Consider the following 18,849-nt stretch of genomic DNA (forward strand, 5'->3'; position numbering starts at 1 on the left):
TTTAAAAGTAATTGGGCACGGTTTTAATATTACTTTTTTATTTTCTTGCGTCATTGGTTTCTGTTCACAAAAAGTTGTAGATCACGGGTTAAAAAAAAACATGTGAGCTTTACGTTGGCTACAATGTGAGATTCATTGATGATTTCAATAAAAACGCTAGCAACAGTTCTGCAACAAGACGGAGGTCCATTGTTATTTGTGTACAGATGTCGCTTACTTTTATGTTTTGAAGTTATTAAAATTACATTTTGTGAACTATTAAATGATGTCATCAGGTATATTAATGGCATCGATTTTGCCATTTGACAACTTTGATATTGCGACTTCAATATTACTGACATTATACAAAGAATAATGATATAAAAATGATTACCAGCTTAAACCCAACTTAATGTTTTAAGTATGCATCATATGTGTTCAATCCACATGTTCTGTATAAATCATTGTCTCCAACATAAAGAGAATTTGGGCTTGGAGTGTGTTTCTGAAATACTGCATGGTGAACCAAGGCATGTGGGCATTGGGCTTCATAAAGCATACAGTAAATACAGGACTGAGCCCATATAAATGTCCTTTTACTCTCTCTTTATCTTCATCTGTAATGTTTATTTAACACAGGTAGGGCAACCACGCAGCCCGCCGCTTGTTTCCTCCCAGAGGAAGTCATAAATGTGCCCGCTTAGGTTTAATTACACCAAGCCCTGCTGCTAATCACTGCCATATATATGAACTGAGAGTCAAAGAGAGAAAGAGAGAGTGAGGAAGAAAGAGTAGATGGAAATAAGCAGATGATAAAACACCGTCGGTGACTATTCACAGAGAAGTGAGGAGATTGTTCAGACTCTTCTGGTCTCCATTCAGAAACAACATTTGGAAGTTTCAAAGGCGTTTCATATCCAGATGTCTTACCTTGTCTAGGGAAATATGAACCTGTTTTGTCCAACCCACAAAAAGATAGAAATCTGTTTATCCCAGACTGAAAAGAATGTAGATAATACTTCACCCATTTCTTCACCCATTCTTTTTATATATTCTTTTTTATAAATGATTTCATAATTTATTCACCTTCATCCAACCTGTGTGCAATCAAAACCGAAACAAAATATAAAGGAATATACTGGAAAACAATGAAATATATTAAAAGGGTCATATGACTCGGCTAAAATGAATATTATAGTTTGTTTTAGATGTGATGCAATGTTTATATACGATTGAAGGTTTAAAAACATTGTATTTTTCACATACCGTGCATGTTTGTACCTCTTTGCCCGCCTCTTTGAAACTCTCCGATTTTTTACATAGCTCATCGCTCTGAAAAGCGAGGTGTGCTGTGATTGGCCAGTTAACAAGTGTGTAGTTTGATTGGTCGAATACTGCAAGCGTGTGACGGGAATGTAACGCCTCTTACAATATTTGGAACATCAGGTGCCAAAGCAATTGTACTGACAGGTACGCCCACCTTACTTGTGTATACAATTGGGTGGTCTTAGTCAAATCATACCACAAACTGATGTAGATTTGTGGGGGTGTGGTTACACGAGGCGTTTCAGGCAGGTCTGGGTGAGCATTCACTTTTAGATAGAATTAATCTTTTATTCCGATTTTTTTAATTTTACGTGTCTAATGCATGCATGGGCAACTTATAAGACACCGAAGACACAGAAAAACAAGTATTGGCGCCATAAAAAAAATCAACTGTTTTTAAGGCAGAGATCTTTTTAGCACAAACCTATTCACTACAAAAATGGAGACATATATGAAAGAACATACACAGTTGATAATGTTCCCTTTAATGTGGAAGTCATGATGGACGGATGGGCCAAGCTCAGAGAGGGAGGGAGGGGACGTCCGCCCTCATCTGTGTCCCCAGTGAAAGTGCACCTGCACAGGGCCACAGGCTCCCAGTTCACCAGAGATTTGGGGTTTCAAGGAGTTTATGGATGACCGACACACGCTTACTTGTGTCATCACTTCTGGCTGCTACATTGAGATCTTATTTATTGGTAACAGGGTGGAACAGAACAACTGCTGCGATCATCCTTTAGTGCGTGTGTGTCCAAGCTTGCAGATGTTTCCTGGAGTAGATTTGTCCTGATGTATCATATCTGTAGCCACGTGCGCTGTGTTTGTGGACATGTGTGTGTGTGATCTCATTTATATGAGGTCACAATAGGAAAAAACGTCTCAACACACAATGATACTCCTCTGGTCTTGCTCTACTGATGCTATTGATGAGCAGGTGGCTGTTGTTCGAAAAAGATCACCAACACTGTTGAAAAACGGTTATATTCCAGCAGCTGGGCCGGCAGAAAAATACGTTCAAATACATTTTATTTAATGTGAAATTACATGATTTTGACGTATTTGTAAAACTTGCAGTTATGTAACTTAAAAATCTTCAATTTTTGTGATGTTTTACTTAAACAAATTTAAATAAATAAAAATAATGTGGACAAATATAAGTTTGTCCAGTTTGATGGTCACTGTACTGTGTGTGTTTGCCTTGCAGTGTCTATTAAAGCACATTCCCGGAGGTATGTTTTTATGGTGTAAGGGTGAGGCAATGACAGCTTGGTGCACGTCATCCATTAAAATCTTCACAGAAATGGAAAAGCACTTAGAGCGGATTGTTTGATCTTCCCTGGCAGAGAGACACAGACTGTCTTAAAGACAGAGAGAGATAGAAGCAGGAAGAGTGAGACCGTGTTTGAGAAGAAGAGAGTGAGTTGTAAAAGTCGAGCTTTGATTCAGAATTTAAGGTTTGAGGTCAATGGAGGCCAATGTTGTTTGCTTACCAACATTCTCCAAAATATCTTCTTTTGTGACCTGCAGAAGAAAAAAAGACATATATGTTTGAAATGATAAGAGCGTGAAGACAGAATTTTAATGCAAGTTGATCTGGGGGTTCTGTTAGAGCTGTCGTTTTGAGCCAAGCGGGCACAGGTGGCCCTGGTGGTACGTCTGGCCTGCGAGGGGGCACCCAGGGGGTTCAATGCAGGGGCAGCTCTGAATGAGAACGGTGTGTAAACAATTCCACTCCTCTGAGAAGAGCGGGACAATGAGACACGGAATGCCCCTGCTAATCGTCACTGCTGGGTAACCGGATCTGTGCACGTTTTTCTCTCTCTCTCTCTCTCTCTCTCTCTCTACATCTCTCTCATTCACCTAACTGCACACTGGAGTCTTTGTGCTGCCATTCTAATAGAGGTATGAAAGGAGGATGAGGAGAGATGGTGGCAGATGGAGAGACAGGGCAGAGGATGGGTACAGAGGGAAAACAAAATGATGAAGGGGTCAGATGGAGGAGAGAGAAGTATGAGACGATGGGGTGAGAAGAAATGTCTTGTAGAGTGACTGACAGAAGTAATATGCCAAATACAAATTATATATAATGCAACTAATGATATAAACAAGATTATGATTTTTTAAAGCATTAGTTAAGCCAATAATGAATTTTAATCATTCCTGTGGTTCAGTGGTTAGAGCATTCCACTAACAACGCCTAGGTGATAACTTTTTGTCATTTGGAAACAAATGTGCAGTATAATGCATTGTAAGTCGCTAGATAAAAGCGTCTGCCAAATGCATGAAGGTAAATGTAATGAATGTAATCCATGATTTACCCTTATGTCATCCTACATGAGGTGTACCATCTTTCTTCAGATGGATATAGGTTGAGTAATTTTGAAAGATGTCCTGGCTCTGCCTGGCTTGATGTTGGCATTGGAGAGTGTCCGAATAATATTGTGAGCGTATTTAGCCAAGACAGATCACGTTAGACTTAGATTATCTTCTGTATAGAATTGTTTTTTATTGATGTTTTAGATGCCTTTTAAACACCAACTGATATTTAGCCAAAACATTATTTTGCCAAAACAAAAAATAGTAACCAGTCCCATATTTACGTATATTTTATGTTCATTTTTATTCTCAAAGGAATAGTTCACAAGCTATCATACAGTATGGTTTCAGCTACAATATAGCGAAATATAGCACACAAGTCGGCGCTTTTGCAGTCTAACTCATTTTGCTTTTACTATGAGCTGTCATTGTAGGACCAAATATAACATACGTGAAGTGTTTTACTTAAAAAACAGCATATCATTTTGTTTGGGTGAACTGTGCCTTTTAGGAAATTTGTCTTTAATAATTCAGCTTTGTTGAGTTGCCACTTGATTTCCAATGTAATATGTGAAGTTATTTTGACAGTTGAGTCTTTTATTAACAGATGCCAGAACAGGTATGAGGATTACAGCTGCTCTCTCTGGCTCTGATGTACAGACTGAAGAGTCAACAAGGCCTGTATTGTCTGTGTGTCTGTGTAGCACTTTCACGCTGTGATAAAAGAGCCAAAACAAAGTAAGGAGAGAGAGAGAATCTCAGTCCTCGACTAGGCTTATCTATCTTTGAAAAGTGAAAGACAGATAACAACATATACCTGCCAACAACCTCACCTCCCAGTTTAAAACTGATCAGGGATTACCGTTTCATTTTGTCTTCTCTTAATTTTATGAAAATTATGACATCATCACGCACAACCTCTAAAAACAGTTCTGAATCTAAATAATACAATCAAAAACTATTCACTATATGAAAAATTAAAAACCTGCAATAGATGAAATTTATAAATTGAATCCATTGAAATTCATTTTGGATAAAATGTAAAAAGATAAAACCATGTCACCCAAAGTAAGAAAATAGAAATTCACCCTTAACATACTTAAATTATACAACATTGCATTTTGAATGTTAATGCCGGTGCATTCTACAAAATCTATAAGTCTGTGTTCCACAAAAGGAAATACAGTAAATCATTTTCTGGAATGGCATTAGCCGACTAATCTTTCATTGTGCAATGAACTATTTCAAATGTTTCCTGGCTACTAAAAATACTCAAGTTTCAATGTCAGAATGTGTCACGTTGGTCATGCTGATAGAATGTAAACAGGATTTGATGGGACAGTGAGAGTTACCTTCTGCCTCACAGACTCCATACCACAGCAGTGGAGGGAAAGATTGTGGAAAAGTAAATAAGATCGAGGGAATAGCTTGAGAAAAATGGCCACATAAAGCTGTCTGCGGCGCTGTGTCTCAATCGGAGGCTCTTGAGAGTTCAAACATCTGTGTAGACATGTGCTCTGTGTTCACGCATGGCTTTTCTTAGCGCACATGAAGGTGATGTTTCAATTAACAATACATGTCACAATCTTTCCTTGCTTTGCTGCGCAAATATTTGGTAAACTCTAATATGAAACACTGTTCTCCCACAGTTGAACACGATAAGGAGTTTTTGCCTGTGCGTCGCCATCACAGAGAATTCCGCTTTGACCTCTCCAAGATTCCGGAGGGCGAGGCGGTGACGGCTGCGGAGTTCAGGATCTACAAAGATTTCATTGCAGAACGCTTTGACAACGAGACTTTCCGCATAAGCATCTACCAGGTGTTGGAAGAACATTCAGACAGGTACACCTGCTCTTAAATCAGCCTTTAAAGTCACCATGAAATATATGTACAGTATATATATATATTTTTTATGGAATATTGCAGATTTATTATTAAGGATTTTTGGTTCAAGAATGGGATTGGTCAGGCTTCAACTTCATCCTCATGTCATTTCAAACCTGTGTATGATTTTCTTTCTACTGTCATTCATTCTCTATATGATTTTAACACAAAAGAAGATATTTTGAAGAACGTTGGTAACCGAACAACATTGACCACCGTTATATGGACACAAGACATGTCTCAACATTTCTTCCTTTGTGTTCCACTGAAATAAGTGTCATATACAGGTTTGAACAACATCATGGTGAATAAATTATATATATTTTGTATTTTTAGGTGAATATTCCCTGATATTCACATTATCAGTTTATAAAGCAATGCAATCTGTACCGCAGAATTCAACAGAAAACTGTTTTCTTATTAAATCTCATTATTCCTATAATTAGTTTTAAGATAATTTCATCAATATTTATTTGTTTAGGAAATGTTTATATTGACCAAAATCAGACTAACATGACTTTCGGCTACCAACAGGAGTGCCCTCAACTCCATGTGCTTCAAAATCAGGGCAGGAAATGTTTAAAATCCTCAAATTCTGTGTTGGCCTGTACCCTAGCTCACCATTTTTTAAAGGAGAAACATGACTTCCATGCCTGAGGTTCGATTCCCATGGAAAATGGGAGGGTTGTAATGCTCTCAAACCCTCTACTTTGTAAACAATGAACACTTTTGATATGTGTTTCCTTTTCCTTACACACTGTGCTAACTCTATCCGATGGTCCCAATGCAAACTTTGCTGTACTCTGGGGTTTCCGTCTGAATGAATCGGTTGTGAATCCGCTGGGTTCCCTTCACCAACCTTCGGAACTTCTAGAATATCAGCCTGACCCCAGCTGTGAATTTGGTTCAGGAACATCTAGCTTATGTGATGCTCTACCTGACCTGAAGACAGTTGAAAAGTGTATGGGAGACAACACATCCCATTGTGCTTCCAGAGTCAAACAGGCAAAATAAAGGAATAAATGGAATTGAAATGAGATTAGAATGGCTGGTATGAACAGAGCAGGTGTTATAATGACAGTTATTTCAGTAGTCAATACAAATACCAGTGAAATTTCTAGTTAAACGAATGGTTTACACAAAATGAGAATTCTTGCATCATTTATTCACCATCATTTCAACATGTGATTTCAAAAATGTATGACTTTCTTTCTTCTGAAGACAACAAAAGAAAATATTTTGAAGAATGCTGGTAAACAAATAATATTGACCACCATTGACTTTCATTGTATGGAAACAAACCCACTAAGACATTTCTCAAAATATCTTCTTTTTGGTTCTGAACATATAGCTGCTGTCCTTCAAAAATCGTGTATCATTTTTATCATGAATCATTATTATGAGTCACCCTTTATGTTTGTCAATGTTTTGCAATTTCTAACCAATGAAAATAATAAAAATAGTGCTTGTCAGCACAGACAACATAGTATTTCATTTTTAATATTAATATTTCCTAGACATCTTTTAACATGGAGAAAGAACAGCGACAATATAAAGGTTTTGAATCACATGAGGTTGAATAAATTATAAATGTTTACTTGTTACGTTCTTGAATACCACAATAAAATGAATATTCACTCTTATTAAAAATGTAAATATTAATTTATAAAAATGTAATAATTAAATTTAAGTACAAGAGAGGCTGTGCTAAACTGTGAATATAGTCTCGAGTATAACAGATTTATTTTATTGTAAAAGAAAACATGGCTATTGACCGATCCTAATCCATTTTTATTAAGTTATTAAACTTTTAAACAATCAATTTTATTATTCTTAATATTGTGCCTGTCTGGCAGAAACCTTTGTATCTCAAACACAAAAATACTCTTTTTTGAAGTTATATTTATGGGATTTTCATGCCTTTGTTTGAATAGGATATCACTGAGAAAGTAACCACAAGGCTATTGGTATTGACAAAAACACAATTTCCAAACACTGAAACAATGTGTTATCAAAGTTTACAAATATATTAAAATATAATATAATATTATAATATGTATAAAATCTCATAAAAAAGCATGACAGCGACTGTTATGTACTCTATTGTAATGGTATGAACTCTATTATTGTTGCTTCGCTTTTAAAGTAATTATTAAAGTTAACAATCTGTAATAATAGACAGATGGACTTGGACTGATAATAAGATCATTTTAAACTGACTTTTACTTTTGTCTCACTTGTTTACCTTCACACAAATTCAGTCTGTTTATGTTTTTTCCTCATTTTGTGAAAATCAGGTGTGAGCCCTCATTAACACATCATTCACAAAAGTGGTTAAACCGCCAGTCAAACAGCAGGTTAAATAGAATTATACAAGTTTTCCAACTTTTGGTATCAAATAATTAGTATTCTGACATTCCTAGGTAAGATAAACACAGATGACCTCTTGTGAAACCCCATGTGCTCCAATGGTTTCAGTCAATTTACACTCCCTCGACCTCTCTCTCGCTCTTTCTTTCCCTACAGTGCATTTTGTTAAATTCTGTCTTTCATTTTCTTTTTTTTAACACTCTCTTCCCACCTTGCTCCACATTCCTCAGTTTGATTTAGTGCAGGGCAGCAGCATAGTGAGATCAACAGCCGTTTATAAAGCCATTATTGTCAATTAGAGAAATTAACTGCTCCCCGGGGCCTCACCATCTGGAGCGAGCGCTCTTTCTTTTCTCAGCTTATTTCATTCAATCTTTTTCTTTCTGTCCTTATCTATTAGCTTCTCTGTCTTTCATTTCAAGCGTGTGGGTTGTGTAATTTGCGCACCCGTATTACGCATAAATTTGTGTCATTTTATTCCCGGGGTGAAACAATAAGGTCTGTTAGCAACGTGTTAGCATTCCCATCCCGGTTCCTGGAAGTTGCTTGGATGGGGCCTGTCTTTAAACAATGTTCTGTGATTTCCATAAACAGTGCAATTTTTGTCTAATGTGCTTTTGAAAGTTGTATAAAATTAAACAGATCCAAGAAAGTCTTTCAACCCAAAAACGTGATAGGGACACTGTCGTCGTATGCTTGTGACCAACATCTCCTTTCTCTCCATCAGGGACTCAGATCTGTTCCTGCTGGACTCACGGGTGATCTGGGCGGCAGAAGAGGGATGGCTGGTTTTTGACATCACAGCCACCAGTAACCACTGGGTTCTGAATCCAGGCAGAAATCTTGGCCTTCAGCTAGCTCTAGAAAGCTTGGACGGTAAGTGGAGATCAGAAATCATAAGCGACTGTGAGCCCACATTATTCTGTTCAGTAAATGTTTGCAGTCTTATCTAAAGGGGGGATTTATTTCAGTACATACAAAAAGCCGTTTATAGAAAACCATACAGTCCAAATTTCTTATTAGGATTTTTTTGTCACAAATCATATCATCTGCATAACTTTCTTGATGTTCTTGTAATATTTATTATATTTTTTCTCATTTCTAACATGGGCTATGTTAACATATTTAAGCATTTACTAATACATTTTAAATTCAAAAGTTGTGTCTTTTAACAGTAGGTATATTGCACCATGATATTGAACTGATATTAACAAAGAATAATAAAAGCTACAAAGCTATATTGCTCATTATTAGTACGTGTTAGCTAATGCACTTAGGTGAACAAATCCAATCTTACTTTAAAGTGTTGCAACTAAAACATTAAAAGAATATTTAATGAATACAAATATTTAAATGTTAACCCTAAAATTAAATAATATAAATAATATAAATAAAAAATATTAATAATTATAACCTTATATTTTTTCACATTATTTTCAGAACTGGTAGTGTTTTGTATTACGCACACAGGTAGGTGTGTGTGCAGGATGTGGCAGGTTTTAGTGTAAGTATGAAAACAGAGTGTATATGGGGTATTATAAAGAGTTGCACACTTGTCGGGACATGTTTGCTGGACGCTTGCCTTGTCGCTATAGGCAACCGACTTTACATTAGCTCAAAGACAGTGATAGCATACCTCCCTCTTTGTAAAGAACACACTTACACAAACACACACTGTTTCAGCCTGTGTGTGTAGGCGAAAATACTCCAGAATTACATAAAGAAAGAAGCAGATGTGAGTGAAGGAATGAAAGAAGTTCTGAAATGTGTTCCTGAGAAGACAGAAATATAAACTTGCTAAACATACACTGGCAATAGTGCTCCGACAAAAGAAATATTACAATGCTAAACAGTTATATTTAGGAGTGTTTTAGGAGCGAAGACTTGGTTTGATGAAACACAAATAACTTGCCTTGTGGTACGCAGGTGATGAATGTTTTTCAGGGGACCCATAAAACTTCCATAAAGCACTTTGACTCTTCCTCTTGTGGGATTGGGCAGCGTTTCCACAAACAATTTTAATGTTTTCCTTAGAGTTCAGCTGTATGAAAGAAAATAAATTGTTTCATTTTTGAAAGTTTGTGGCATAAATAAATGCACCATGCCATTTGTGTTTAACATGGTTTCTTGACGCAAACATCTCTCTGTCTCCCCCTTCAGGCCAAAGCCTGAATCCATGGGTGGCTGGACTGGTGGGTCGTAGCGGCCCCCAGAGCAAACAACCCTTCATGGTGGCCTTCTTCAAAGCGACGGAGGTCCACATCCGCAGCATCCGCTCTGCGCAGGGGGGCAACAAGCAGCGCAATCCTAACCGCTCTAAAACCGCCAAAGGCCAAGAGGCATTACGTGTAGCCAACATCGCAGGTGTGTGTGCTTTGTGTTATTAATGTTCTAATGTCATTGGCGATAAAGACAAAAGGAGAAAAACTCAATATCATTTTCATCAGTATCAACATCATCAGAATTTTTTCATTAGTGAATATTATCGGATAGCCCTATTTTGTGTTTAAAAAAATATAACTGTATAAATGAATTTTCATTGAATGTTCCTTTAAGACAGTGGAGTGCCATTACTTGGATGAAATGTGTGCCAGTCATTGTGTGTCTGTGTGTGTGTTCATGTGTTTTCTATTACTGCCTAATTCACTGCAGGTTCATTTGGAATGGAAAAGCATTACAGTGTTAAATGGATATTAAATCAGTCTGGTTTTATGCATCGCATTGGTATGAAGGTCACAGGGACACGGCGGCTTCAGCGACCTATTACTTGTGTTTCTCTTGCTGCTCGACATTATACAACAGTCCTCTCTCTCTCTCTCTTTCTCTCTTTCTCCAGAGAACAACAGTGCCGATCAGAAGCAGGCCTGTAAGAAACACGAGCTGTATGTTAGCTTTCGGGACCTTGGATGGCAGGTGTGATATTCCTTATCCCTTAACCTCTGTTCTCTCCGTAGATGGTGTAAAAATATGAAAATCTGCCATTAGTGACTCAAACTTTCTCCTGCAGAACACTAACCATAGACTTCCAATGGCTTTGTGTCCATACAATAGAAGTGAATGGGTACCAGATGTTTTTGGTTACCAGTATTCTTAAAAATATCTGCTTTTGTGTTCTGCAGAAGCCATGCAGATTTGAAAAAAACATGGCGATTATTAAGTTATTAAACGAGTAAATTAAAAAATATATTAGGAAAATATTAAAACATAGGAAACCAAACTTGATGGCTTGCTTGTGCAATTGATAGTTATACGTCGGGTAGATAACATTTCTAGAATAAACTAAATATATTTAATATTACTCACTTGCTTTTATTGCTTATTGCCATGTGGTAGACCACCTGGGTCGTGTTGGAAGATCAGTTACCGCAATGTTCCAAAACATCAAAAACAGTTGGATCCCCTTAAAGTGATATTTCTGCAAAACAAAATGTTCCCATGTTTTACTCACCCTCAAGGCATCCTGACTGAATATGACTTTCTTCTTGAAGATTAATGCAGTCGGAGTTATAATGCCACGTGTAATTTTATTTCCAAGCGATAGAATGAATGGCCGTCAACTTTTTGAAGCTCCTAGAAGAGCATCCACCAATCAAAGAATGGCCGGACACGGCTCCGTGATCTTACATAGGTCTTCTGAAAAGAATCTTTGCATTTGTTTAAGAGAAATATCCATATTGACAACGGTATTAACGATAGTTTCTAGCTTCCGTTATCCCACTGCTGAACGTGAACCCGAGGCTTGTTTTTCCGGCAAATTACTGTGACGAAAGCTCCCGCACAGAGGAGACGGTATCCTGTTGGAACAAAAATAAAATACCGCGTTCGTCACCAGAACTTAATACACACCTGTGTCATTTGCCAGAAAAACAAGCCTCAGGTTCACGCGCAGCAGAGGTATAATGAAAGCTGGAAATCGACGTTAGTAGCGTTGTCAACATGGATATTTCTCTTTAACAAATGCATTGATTCGCTTCAGTCGACTTTTGTTAAGACCGCAAGCTTTTTATAGCTTCAAAAAATCGCCCCCCATTCACTCCTATTCTACCGCTTGGATGGAAAATGATACGTGGTATTATTCTTCACGAAGAAAGTCATATTCAGTCAGGATGCCCTGAGGGTGAATAAAAAATGGGGAAATTTAGTTTCGCCTCTGAAATATCCCTTGAAGATGCCAATGAGCTGTTTTTTCCAGCAGCGTTCTTAAACCTTTACTCTCTCAGTTTTTACGGCTCAAACTGTTTTACAAAGCTCCGGGTTGGCCTCGGTCAACTCGGCTGCATTACCTCAGAGCGTGAGCAGAGATAGGACAGCGTAGTTTCTGTTTACACATCTATAGTCTTGCCACCTGCAGGTCTCCAACTGGATCACAACACATAAACACTCGCTCAGAACAGCTGCCGAGGTCTAAGAGACTCTGGCCGTACCACACAGGTTTATATTCGACTTTCCCTTTTAAATCATAACATTTTACACATACTTGAACAGGATCACGTTTTTTTGTGATCTTTGCGTACGGTCGGAGTGATCTGCGAGATAGGTCAGGCGCACAAAGCGCATCATGAAAATTAAAACCATCTGGTTGGGCGAGTGACAATGGATGTCGATTTCCAGCTGTATTGTTTTGACAAGCTAACAGATTTTCCCTGTCTCTCTCTCTCAGGATTGGATTATAGCTCCTGAAGGTTACGCCGCATATTACTGTATGGGTGAATGTGCCTTTCCACTTAATTCCTATATGAATGCGACGAATCACGCTATTGTACAGACGCTGGTAAGCCTGACAACACAGCATGATATTTATATTATACATTTGTTCAAAGTTATTACTTTTGTTCTTTGCTTCACCTCTCAAATGAACGTAATGAAAGTTAAATATTGTGCCTTTAAATAAAACATGAAATGCACGGAATAATTGAGTTATAAGACATTTTTGTGACTTTCAGCTCTTATGATTGTATTTTCACAGGTTCACTTTATCAACCCAGAGACAGTTCCAAAACCCTGCTGTGCTCCCACACAACTCCACGCCATCTCCGTCCTGTATTTTGACGACAGCTCCAACGTCATCCTGAAGAAATACCGCAACATGGTGGTCAGAGCATGCGGTTGCCACTAGAGTCCTGTCATACACACAACACACAAACATACTCTCAGTTTCTCCCCCAAACAACAAATACATGACAAACACTGTCCCACATCTGACTGCTCCTCAAAGCATTCGATCTCAGGCAATGGGCCAATCCCAGGACTCTTTACAATGGACAATAGTTTTGGCTCTTTGAAATGTGTAAAGTTGTGTAATTTGTTAATAATTGATCGTTACAAAACACGGATGAATATGACAGACAAGACTGAATAAAAACAATCTTACAATAGATCAAGAAATCAACGTTAGCAATACAAATATGCAATGTAATAAATAACTTGTTTTGCGGCATTTACGATTTAAATACTTTTGTCATAGTTACCTATTATTACATGATTTATTTATGGAAGGATTTATTTAATTGTCTGTTACATTCATCCATGGCTAAATAATAATAAAAGTAGTAATCTCTCTTTTACACACACATACATACACAAATGTATGCACAAATATACACGCTCACATGTACACACGTTTATATGATACTTGTGCTTCCTACTGTGTAAATAGTTTTTCAATGAAAGAAACAAAAAAAGTGTATTTATTTTTTTCTGGTTTTCCAACATGGAGTCAAAAAAACAATCGTCTGTGTGGCTTTCTGTTTAATGTGTCTGGTTCTTTCTTTATTGACAGTGTGCGTGTGTATAGACCCCTTTGCCAGATGTAAACACTGGTCCTGAAGCACTTCTGTTTTTTAGTTATTTTATTTTTAAATCTTACATATATGAACAGTATTACAGTGGTATACATTATAAACCCATCCCTACATTCCATCTGTTAATGTATAAAGTGGACCAGACTTTATGCCGATAATCAAACATGAGGCTCTGCAAGATGAAAGTTCAGTATGAACAACTTTGGTGGTTGAAAATAATAGGTATAAGTTGATTGGTTGCGGCCTCTTTTATCTTTCTCATCTGTTTCCTGGTCCCTTTCTTGCAAATTTTATTATTTTTTGCTGAAGGCACAGAAAGGCATTTGTTAACCGTCGGAGCCCTTTTTTAGCCTACACATGAAAACGCGTGAGAAATTACATGCACAATATTCATGCAAACGTATGGGTCCCGTATACGGAACGGGTGACAGTTAACAGGCTACGAACATGTTTGGTGGAGGTAATAATTCCAAACTCTTATCGTTTGTTTTTTGGAGGCTAAACTCAAACAGTGATCCTGAGGCCTGCTGTTTTCACATCAGTTATCAAGAACATCCAAGTGGAATGCTAATAAAATATTTGCCATAAAAACGTATCCAGTCAAGTAAGATACTGTAAGATTAACTAATTGAATAATAGAAAACAGGGATTTTCCTTCATCCATTAGGATTTTTATTTAAAGAACAATATATAATCCCATCAGGATAAAAGGATTATATGAGAAAATATTATTTCAAGACAGATATTTGATTATCATTCCGTTCTGACACAGACTTTGATAATAGTCCTCGTCTTTTTCCATCCCGCTCCCTCAAGTCAACTAACAGGTGGTGTACAAATGCTAGGAAAAAAAACAAGTAATAAAATAACAAACAAATTCATAATGGTTAGTCTCTGAACACTTAACATAATTTATAAGTAAACAGGGAGGAAGTGAGAACTTAAGTGTGGCATTTGCGTGCAGGATGTTTTTGTGCTGACCACAAATGTCTGTCTGTAGGCAGCTCATCTGGCCTCAGTTTGTGTCTCTCACTGATCAACACACGCTTGTGTACCAGACAACAGAACGTTCACATGTGTTCTGTAAAACAAACAAAAAAACTGCAACAGTAAAAACCTGATAGCTGGTTCATATAGCCTATCAGACATATGGTGAAACTATGTAAATCAATATATGTTAGAATATCATTTGAATTTTATATTAATTGATAACATGATGTATTGATATAATATATTTTACTTATGTTCTAAAACTTTATCAGACTTTCGTGCAAGATTCCATCAAGCAAACATCAGTTGTTTACCTGTATTTTGTAACATTATATTTTGTTAAGTTTATGTTGTCTATTGTTTTGCATTAGCCTCATTCTTTAAGGGGCTGCCAGTGTTGGGATAATTACTCTGAATAAGTAATTTATTACTAGTAACTAATTATATATTCAATAGTTTAATTAGATTACTGTACAAATTACTCTCTCCAAAAAGTATTTAGTTGCTTATTAGTTTATATATCCTACTGTACTGTACATCAACCTTGATTAGTTAAGTGATTCAAGGTCGGACATGAAATTGATTATTTAATTAATGTAAATAAATAACTTCATAAATTATTCTTATTAACTGCAAATTATAACAAAGTATTACAAATGGGAGAAGAATATATTTTAAAGTTAGACTCCTCATTTTCATGTAATTTCCACTATTGAATATATTACACAGCATTTAGTTCAATTACATCAGAAGTAACTGTACTTAAATTACAGAAAAAATAAGAGTTATCACACTTTTTCCAGGCGAAAGTAACAAATTACTTTGTAAAGTTACACCCAACACTGGTGCCTTCCCTCACAAAACATGAGAACACTTGTAGTTCATTTTATTAAGTATGCAGTCAGTATTACTTGTAAGTGTAATACTTAGGATTTAACTGGCCCACTTTTTATTTCAAAAAAGTTTACTTTTAAGTACATTATAATTTAACCGTAGTAAACTTTGAGTACAGGTCTAGTTAACAACCAAATTTTATTTGTACTGCAATCTCTAGGTTTGCAGATCAAGTTTAATACTTTCAACACATTTTTTTTTTATAAAAGTGAATTCTCAGTAAACTACTAGTTTAGTAGCTTTTACTCTTAAGCATACTTGTTTTCTTCAAGTGAATTTAATATATAACTCGTATGGTAGTCAACTGTTTAATGTTTTTTAATTTATGTATATGAAATTGTTACTATATAAACTCGAACATGTAAGTTAATAATACAGCATGTAATACTTAGTGACAAAAGTATTTCATAGGCTACTGACTAAAAAGTATGTATCACATTAATTATACGTCTAAATTGAATTAGAAATCACAAAGTTTTCGATTCTGTGTTCTGTACACAGCTCTTCCCGTAAACTACGGCTCTTTAATATCTTTAGTTGAGTCCCAAATGACACTGTACTTATGCACTTAAAATATTCACTATGCACTCAACCATATAGTGTTTACATTTTAAAAGGTATACCGTTTTGTAGTATAAATAGTGTGAGTAGTGTGTTCATATTGAAAATTCTCAAAAAAGAAGTGAACTTTTAAATTGTGTTCTGTATTTTATATAGTTAACACAAGCTGATGCTTCCTCGCACAACTTTATTTAAGAGCTACCAGAAACAAAACATCCCTGCATGACCACCAGTTGACATAAAGCCATACTATCACTAGATATCCCCATGTCATCACATTGTTTACATTTGCATTCTGGTGAAATCACGTGTCCTCTGGTACGATAATCTTAAAATGATCTTATAGTGTGTGATGTGATAGAAATGTCAAATATGTTGTTCGAGCATGGTTAAGATTTTATATAAGAGAATCTATTAAGATTCTCCTCCTGTGTGTGCTGCCACCAGATTTTTATTCGGTCAGGATGTTAAAACTCTTGTTATCTGAGCCAAGCTTTAGTGTATTTCTATCTGAAACTTTAAAAAAGTCTGCAAGTGTGTTATGTCTAAAAAAATCTGTTCAGATTTTAAAAGTCTTGTATTGTATTCCAGCCATTACGTGTAAATTGTTCTTCTTCCGTATCCCATAACAGGAGATTCTGCGAGAGAGAAAGATTTTGAAATGTTGCGTCATTTAACCGTAATTCATTAAGAAACTGAGCATTAGAATTGCACAATATCGTCCCAGCCCTACTTAAAAGTCAACCTAACTACGAGCCAAGTATCCTTAGAACATGTCCTTATTCTTTTAAGACTTGGTTAAGTACATTATAAGTAAACTGAAAGTATATTTTCTTTTGTTTAAAATAAGTAGGCTATCCTAATTTTTTTTGTAGGAGAACTATTGTATCACCTAGTATTATAGTGGTTGTCATTATTTTAAAGTCCAAAACCTGGTAGTCTGGTAAATAAACATTAAAAAAAAGTTTTTTTACACTATTGCAATAATAAAGCATTATGAGATAGGAAGGGGAGGAGAGCAGCAACATGTATGATTAAGATAAAGACATACACTTACATAAACAACGATGGAGTGATCTTCATAAAGACAGCCTCTTTCTCCCTCTCACGGTCTCTCATCAAACATCCTGTTTATTGCAGAAGCTGTTCTAGATTAGCACTAGCTCTATGCCACTCCAAATGCAGACCATGTGTATGCGTGTGCAGGGTCACAGGGCGCACACCCTACTTTTCTCTCCCTGCCCGTGAGGATTTTTCTTTCACCGCCATCTCTCTTCACATAGTTTTCCAGTCACAAGCCCCCTGGTTCCTCTTCTGCTCTCTGCAACATGGGTCAGAGGTTAACGGGGTGGTAATGTGGGACTAAAGGGGGAAACTTCTACGCTGTCACACCACCCTTTGTCAACTCTTAAAACCCTGCAGACCCTCACATGCTGTCATCTTTCACAGAGGCTAACATGGACTTCCGCTTGCTGTCATTTTTTTTTATGACCTCTTCTTCTACAAACCCATGGGTCTCCTGTGCTTTCACAATAACGATGAGGTGGAAAAGAAATGTATTTACTTTCACCTAGCTTCAACAGTAATCCTTGACCTTGGGTAGGGCTGAGAAAGATGTCTCACACACTTACTCATGTGGCCAAACCTGATTCAAGAAAAGATCACAGTACATACTGTTTGTATCAGTTATTGCCTAAAACCTGCTGCCATATTGCTACTCTGGCTGTTAAGTGTATGTTCTGGGCAACTGCCTAGGTGTCAAGGTTGCCAGATATGCATAACCAAACACACCTATAACTAGCTTAATAACCGCAGCCCAAATACCAAAGTGTATATTAATTGCACTTGAATTAATAACAGCTATTAAACAAAATCTATCAACTTTTTACCTGCTTTTAAAACTGCCTCAGTTAAACCGAGGACCTGGCAACACTGGTTTCTGACTGCCTCAAAAAAAACCATTACGTATATGTTGGTATGTCATTCATAAAAAGTGTCATTTACACATTTCATTTGCTTTATCATCCAGATGAGGTAAAATATCACTTTTAAAGAAAACAGCACAAGTCCTGTACTCAACTAGGGCATGTGATTTAAGGTTGCATTCATGTGCTACAGTTTTCTTGTAGCTCAGTGGTAAGAGTGTTGTGTTTTCAATGCATGGTCATGGGTTCAATCCCAGGGGAATGAACATACTTATAAACTGTGTAGGATAACGCAACGTAAGTCGCTTTGGATAAATGCATCTGCCAAATGAGTAGATGTAAATGTTTGTTGCAAAACATTCATTTGTTCAAATCCCTAACACATACAAAACACTCTAAAACTAGATCTAAAGTGGACTAAAGCACTTTTTACAAGACCCACTTCTCAGATTTTGGACAGAATAATGATGCCCTCTACTGGTCAACATGGCTCACTTCATGCACTTTTACATGTCCATGCTCTTGCACGTAACCTGAAGGGATAGTTCTCCCAAAATTGAAACTTCTGTCATCAATTACTAACTTAAAACATCAGCAGTCCCTGTTCACTTCTATTGTATAGAGCTCCTGCAGTCACGTGACCTATTCTGTTCACACCGCCATCCTGGCCTGGAAAGACAGCCGGGGGAATATGAAATGAATGGTGCCAGCATGAGTTTCAAGGCAACAGAGGTCACTGCCCACTTTAATTCAAAAGACATAGACCTGTGCATAGCAAAAGTTAATAGAATAAACAGAACAGA

At 36.8% G+C, this 18,849-nt stretch overlaps 1 protein-coding gene across 1 annotated transcript in view; it reads left to right on the top strand.

Annotated features, from left to right (window-relative positions):
- bmp7b (bone morphogenetic protein 7b) overlaps positions 1-13,755 on the top strand; it is a 33,961-nt gene extending 20,206 nt beyond the window's left edge. The window contains exons 2-7 of the mRNA XM_056732253.1: positions 5,271-5,463; positions 8,603-8,751; positions 10,036-10,239; positions 10,712-10,788; positions 12,536-12,646; positions 12,842-13,755. Coding sequence (XP_056588231.1) covers positions 5,271-5,463; positions 8,603-8,751; positions 10,036-10,239; positions 10,712-10,788; positions 12,536-12,646; positions 12,842-12,991 — 884 coding nt within the window. The 3' untranslated portion in view covers positions 12,992-13,755. The remainder of the gene's footprint in view (positions 1-5,270; positions 5,464-8,602; positions 8,752-10,035; positions 10,240-10,711; positions 10,789-12,535; positions 12,647-12,841) is intronic.
- The last annotated feature ends 5,094 nt before the right edge of the window (positions 13,756-18,849 follow it).

The sequence above is a fragment of the Triplophysa dalaica genome, chromosome 20 (assembly GCF_015846415.1).
Source record: "Triplophysa dalaica isolate WHDGS20190420 chromosome 20, ASM1584641v1, whole genome shotgun sequence".
Classification (NCBI taxonomy): Eukaryota; Metazoa; Chordata; class Actinopteri; order Cypriniformes; family Nemacheilidae; genus Triplophysa; species Triplophysa dalaica.